Genomic DNA, 6,659 nt, shown 5'->3' with positions numbered 1-6,659 from the left:
AGCAAAACCAAGATAAGAAAAGTTGATGAAATTAGAGCCCAAATAATGACAGTGATTGATACAGGATGATCTTGAGTTGAAAGAATCATATCCTTGATTATATTACTTAGCTTTTTATCTAGTAGCTTAAGGATGGAAGACTGGAGCATGATAAAATTTGAAATAGCTTTCCTAAAGCCCTTTCCAGTCAGTGAAGGTGAGGGGATTTTTAACTACTGTGGAAGTACAATGCCTGTAATTGCTGGAGGCTTGCTGTGGAATCTGTAAGTAAATTGGATTGATCAGCCCCTGTAAGTGAGTTTCTCTCAGTGGAAGGGGCCTGAGTTCAAAGCAAGAACCTCTCCCTCCCTGGGGGGACAGTGGGTGGTGCAGCCTCCCCGTGTGACAGAGGACAGCCCTGCTCTGCTGTGACTCCCCTTGCCAGGCTGCTGGGAGTTTTGGGCTGCTCTGTGATCAGTAATCACTCTGACATCTATTTAACAAGGCTGCAGAGGTTGTTCTTCAGCCATTGCTGTCCTTGTGCTTTGAACTGTTTCTGTTAAATACAGGGTTATCTGGTTTTAGTAGTTCTGAAGGCCTATAATCCCTGCAAGGTAGGATTTCTAAAATATTTGTCTACTCCCACATAAACTATTCCAGCTATTAAAAAATATTTTGGTGTAGTTATATGAGACACTGAATGCTGCTCTCTTGAATAAGAAAGCTGTTATGTACAAATTGCTTTAGGAAAAGCAATTAAAGCAGAAGTTTAAAAAATCATCAGAACAGGTTAATGCTGGAAAATTTCCATAATACCATTTCAAACTACCTCATGCTACACCTTGGCAGCCTGTCCAGCAAGTTTATGTAACACTAACTATAACCTCCTACTCTCTGAACAACTGTTCTTTCTATGCTCCCTCTCACTTCCCAGAGCTCTTTGGTTGGCTACAGGAAATGGTTTGAAAGACAAAGTTACATTATCTTGAGCTTTTCTTTTTGTTTTTTTTTCAGTGTTAAAATGAAGCCTCTAGTGAACTACTGGCCAGTGCTGAACTGTTAATGTTTTCCCAAAAGTTGCTAAAGCACAGTGTAGCTATTCCATTAAAGCTTTTTTTCAAGAATAGCTGAGGGTTGGTTCTTCTCTTCATGCCCTCCAGGATAAGAAACCACAAGAAGGAATGCAAAAAAATGGTGGGTTTGGTCCTTTTCAGTTTCTCAAAGTTGTAAGGAAAGTAGAGTCCATTAATCTTGGCAGTGGTGATAATCAGAGATTCCCCTGTTCCACATGAAGCTACCCCTGGATAGAACATCAGCTGTTTGCTTTATCTCAAATCACTGCCATACTGCTAGCTTCAGATTAAGTGTTTATTAAAATTAAAAATCACCATACAATAGAAACTATTTACATATTTAACTGACAGTCTGTTTAAACTGCACAGTTTGACTGAAGGAAGCCCCTGGAAAAGAAAAGCCATGAATACTTCTGCTGCTGAGCTTCAACTGCAGGCACACTGAAGCTTTCTCAGAAAAGTTTTAAGCTTCTGCAAAGTACCATTTGCCTAAATAACTGGGCTGAAGGATGGCAAAGATGTGTACTGGGTTTCAGCTCTAAGAACCAGTGTCACTTTGAAAAAGAAATAATTATGCTGTGCTGTGGTTACACTGCAAGTGCACTAGCTCATCTGTTTGGGTAAGTAATTTGATAGAACAATTCCATGTAAAGAGCACAGCAACTTGCCTTCACTTTAAGAATTAGATTTGTAATACTAAGCAACATGTGACAGCGTCACTGCAATATAATTTGATATCTTATTGCATGTTTCCACAAATTGTTTTTGATAGTGCTAGAGCTAGTTTTAGCTTTCAAACAGATTTGAGGTTAGTTGATTAAAGCAGCAAAAATATAAGGAATATTCTTGAATAACCACAGAGGATTAAAAATGAAGATTAAAATATTTTCACTGGTAACATTTTTAGCGACTGCAATCAAGGTATGAAATTCCTTCAGAGTCCTGGGCTTTTCCATGGACTTCAGATGATTCCATGGACTTTGGCCTTGTGGGAAACTGAAGCTTGAACACAGAGGGAGGTGTGCTGCCATGTCTGCAGTCATGTGTGTTCATCTTGCACTTCTGCATCTGATGCTTTTGTAATGCTTTGGAAATCATTTTAAATTTAGGGTTTTACAGCAGAAAATCAGATTTTTTTCAGTGTAAAGAATGACATACCTAACTCTTCCTCAAAGGAAACCTTGACACTGTTTAGAAAGCCTTACAAGAGGTGAGTGTACGCCTGATACTAATGTGAAATAAAAAGGATATAAAAATAATTTTTGCAATATGCTGTATTTCAAAAGAGAAGATTTAAGAATGTCACCACGTCTTAAATCTGTAAGTTCTCCTTTGTGACTTTTTGTTTTGAAAACAGCTGTTCATGCATCCTCTCAACCCTTTTATCAAGGTCTCCTTGTAACATATTGCATGATTTAGATCCTAAGAGGGTCTTGTCAAACTGTACCAGGGCATGACTGCTTTCCTTCCTTCTCCTTCCTGACCCCCAAAAAGCCTGTTTGCTTTGGGGTGTTTCTACAGATGCAAAACACAGAGCCTTTAAGGAGAACTTGAAGCTTTAGAGGAACTGTTTTAACTAAATAAAAACATTATTTCTCTGCAGAATTATTCTCCAGCTTCCACACTCAGTTAAGACATCTGAATGCATGAAGTAACTGGTTTGAGCAGTCTCTTCTAAAGATAGTCTGTGCCAATGATCTATGGCAATAGAAAAAGTGTTCTTTGTTCTATGGCTGTTGTTGGTACTGCCCTTCTGTTGCTGTGTAGAAGTCATCAAGCACACTCTGTAGGTAATCAAAGGTTGGCCTCTCTTCTGCTTTGTCTTTCCAGCATGTTTTCATGATATCATAAAGCTCAGCTGGGCAGGTTTCCATGCGTGGCATCCGGTACCCACGCTGAAGAGCAACCATCACATCAGAGTTGCTCATACCTTCAACAAAAAACAAAGAAGAAAGAGTTGATGAAATTATCTCCATTCTTAGAGAAGTTACTTTTTCTTTTTTTTTTTTACTTCACTCTTAAGATCTTCACCCACTAGTTTAACATCTTTGCTACTTATTAAAGATAGCTCCTAGCATGAGTTCAATAAACAAAGTCAAGGTGTGCACCAGCAATGAGGGACTTGCTCTGAAAATCCTGGTGGGAATGTTTCCATTACTGCAGCTGAGCACCATAACTTGTACTGTCAAGTCTAACAAAACTGTGGGGAAAAATCACAATTCTTATCTCCAGAACCACCTCTGCTCTGTTCTTCTGACCAATCCTGTCTCCATTTACTCTGCTTCCTGTGGTGGTGTGATTCCCAGCAAAAGCCTGCCCTGGCACCAGCCTTCATCTCTAGCAGTAGAGCTGCTGCTCTGCTTGCTGGAGACCCATCCATCCTGAGATGGAGAGCAGCCTCCCTGTTTGACCACACTGCAGTCAGCCTGCCCAAAATTTCAGGATTTCTTCTACATCAGCTTTTGTGTAAATGCTGCTGATTGCAAGATACTGGACAGTCACTCATGAAATCATTAATTGTAATAGGTAACTTCCCCTCTTGTCCTACTCCTGTCATGCAAAACCTACTCGCCAGCTATGCTGAGCTTTGCTTTTTTTCCCTGCTTTGGTTTTCTTCCAGAGGATAAGAACTGTAAGTACCAGCAGTGCTCCCTGCATCTCACGTGCCAGCTGATGTCACATGAGAGTCCTGCCCTAGACTCCATCCTTCTCCCCCTTTTTTAAATTTCCTGTCACCCCTCCCCACCCTTTATCAAACCCTTGAGAAACTGGTTCTCAGAACAGTTTCAACACCTACTTTCAGGAGGTCACCTACACTAGGGCCAGCTTTTTCTATTTTAGGCTCACCACTTCCTACCCAGAAACCTGCCTTTGGGCTTGTCCCTTCCTCTGCAAATCTCATCTAACCATGCCAGTGGCTGCATTGCCTTCTCTGGCACAGACTCTCTTCTGTACTCAGGGATGCTGTTTGTTCTGATGGCTGGGCATGCAGGGAGCACCTGTGCTTCAGCCTAGAGATTCATGCTCACCAGAGAAGGCTTTCCCTTTTGGGAAGGGTATCCCAGCCCTCTCAGCCACCCCTCAGGCTAGATGCTCCATGTGGTGCAGTTCTGCCCGAGACTACAGCTCCCCCAGGTTTGTTTTCTCAGGCCATTCAGCCTCTGGTCAGCTCCATGCAGGACAGTCTCCTGCACACCCCAGAGGTGCAGGGAGGGCAGCTCTGCTTGGCTGACAGGAGGGAGGAGGGGTCCTGCTCTGAGCCGGGTCAAGAGTGGAGATGCAGATGTGGTGCTCCCCTGAACCCCTGGTGCAGCTCTGCTGCTGCAGACCTTTACATGTATTATCTGACTGCTGTGGCTGTGGGTTGAGCCACTTGGCAGGTAAGCACACACTTGAATTACAACCAAATGACAACTTTATCCAGTATACTTGGATTATTCAAGATGACCAGAGCTCATATAGCTGACTTCAGCTCAAGCTTGTTGGCTTCGAGCTTCTCCAAAAATACCCACAGCCATGTAATCTGAGTCTGGATCAAAGTGCTTACTTTGGGCACATCTTTTGTATTTTCAGTTCCTCTTTGGAAGGAGAAGGGAAGCTTTCCTGAACTAACACTGCCCATATGCAGAAAAGGAGTATTTCAAAGTAGGGGAAGGGTATGTTGTCACAGAATAAGGAATTACTGCTATATAGAGACAAATTAAATACAGGAAGAAATTCCATAAAGTATTTTATAGAGAACAGTGATTGGACTGCCTGAACCTCAAGAAATGGGATTGTATATAATATATGCAGTAAAAAAGTTATTCCTACCCTACAAAATCTTAGTTAACCGTGCTGCTATATGAAGACTGCTGCTACTGGGCTTTTGTGCAGAATGGGGATGATTTTTGGGGTTTAAGTACCCCATAGGATTGTGCTTAGATCTGCTGTCTGCAGGACTGTTACCTTATGAATGCTAAGGACAAGCCTGTGTTTTAGCTACCCTGCAGGAAAAAGATCTGTTTAATATCCATTTGAGTTCAGAAGCAAAAAATTAAAACATTTTATAGCAAATATGTCATGTACATACTTCCATGTGTTTGGGGCTTTATTTAAAACAAAAAGGGTTATCCGCAGTCCAAACAGTATTCTCAAATAGCTACTTGTTTAACTTCATCTTTTTAAAATTGTTTCAATTTTTTTCTTTTAGTAGCTAAAGAATCACCTGTCTTACCATATCTACATCCTAATCAGTGACAGAAATATATCCCACATACGTATTTATCACACTTACACCCTCTTGAATCCTGAAGTTTTGGTACATGTCCGTTAATTTATGCTGTGGTACCTGTTAGGTTTCACAGAGTCATATTTCTTTGTGTTAGGGCCTGGGAAATGATGTGAACAGAGTGGTATGGAGGAGGAATCCCACTGTACAGAAAGGTCATACCTTGTGAAGAGTCCCAAGCATAACTGGAATGCAATTATGGATGCTGCCAGTATTGACATACTATGTGATCACCTAGAAATCAGGTTTGAACTACCAATTCAACTTTTGTGCCTAGAGAATCAGATCCTTGTTTTAGATTTCAGAGGTAGTTCCTGAAACTCCAGTTCCACTAATGGCTTTGAGTTTCTCAGGAAGAGAAACAGCTGTTGGAATTTAAGAACAAAGATCACAAAAGCTCCAAACTTCTTGGCTAGAAATGCTTCCTACCAAGCTGAGTGCAGGTATTAGCTACTTGCCAATTTCAACTCCAGCTGTTTCATATGCAGCTCTATGCTGAATACTCTAGTTGCTAGAGCTGGTTAATAATTGAAAATAATAGTTTGAAGCATTCCCACTAGAAGGGAAAAATCAATTTACTGTTTCTGTCCAGTTGTTACTGGTCACAATCCATCACCAGGTTACTGTTGCCATGCTGGGGTAATTTGCCCAAATCTGTCACATCTCCTTGTGTAAAGTAGACTGGTCACCCACGTATTTTGCTGTGATTCTGGTGCTCAGAATAAACTTTCAGTCCAACACGCTATTTCAATTTATACTTCTATTTAAAATAGATGTGTATCTCTCATCCATTTTAATGCAAGCAATACTTGCAAATATTAAAACAAAATACTTGCAACATTAAAATCTTCTAATATGCAGTCAAGAGCCTTCCATATGTAACTGCTGGTTGATAAATGAATCCACGGCGCAGGGAGTATTTATGGTGCTCATAAAAATGCTCCCACATTTAAAAAAATATTGTCCAGACTTCCCCTAGAAGAGAGATTTTCCCACAGCAGTGCAGCAGTACCGTGTCTGCTGTACAGATTGACTTTATTCTCAGAATAGAACCATGATATGGCTTATGAAGGTAAAGAGAGAGCACATTTAGCTGCAGAATTAAGTATTGGATTGGGTTTTGTATTTTTGTAGTGCTGGTTTCCAGGAGACCTTGTAGGTTTGCTCAGAGAAGGACCATTTTCTAAGCAGAAATTCTTCAGAAATAATCTTGTGAGCCCAGCTCCGTGCAGGAGCTCTCTGTACACACAGGCAAGTGCTAACTGGGAAAAAGCATCTTGACTGTGGGAAGAGCCATGCCTTACTTGGCTGCACACCTCTCCCTTCTGATCCTTCCC

At 41.1% G+C, this 6,659-nt stretch overlaps 1 protein-coding gene across 4 annotated transcripts in view; it reads right to left on the bottom strand.

The window, feature by feature from the left end:
- Positions 1-1,333: 1,333 nt before the first annotated feature.
- The window catches only part of LYN (LYN proto-oncogene, Src family tyrosine kinase), a 49,483-nt gene continuing 44,157 nt past the window's right edge, over positions 1,334-6,659 (bottom strand). For all 4 annotated transcript variants that reach the window (XM_063168916.1, XM_063168932.1, XM_063168924.1 and 1 more), the window contains exon 13: positions 1,334-2,982. In XM_063168916.1, the coding sequence (XP_063024986.1) occupies positions 2,780-2,982 (203 nt within the window). In that variant the 3' untranslated portion in view covers positions 1,334-2,779. The remainder of the gene's footprint in view (positions 2,983-6,659) is intronic.

This window comes from Melospiza melodia, chromosome 1 (genome assembly GCF_035770615.1).
Source record: "Melospiza melodia melodia isolate bMelMel2 chromosome 1, bMelMel2.pri, whole genome shotgun sequence".
In the NCBI taxonomy this organism is placed as follows: Eukaryota; Metazoa; Chordata; class Aves; order Passeriformes; family Passerellidae; genus Melospiza; species Melospiza melodia.
The sequence above is the reverse complement of the archived record's forward strand: the minus strand, read 5'-3'. Positions and strand labels throughout refer to the sequence as shown.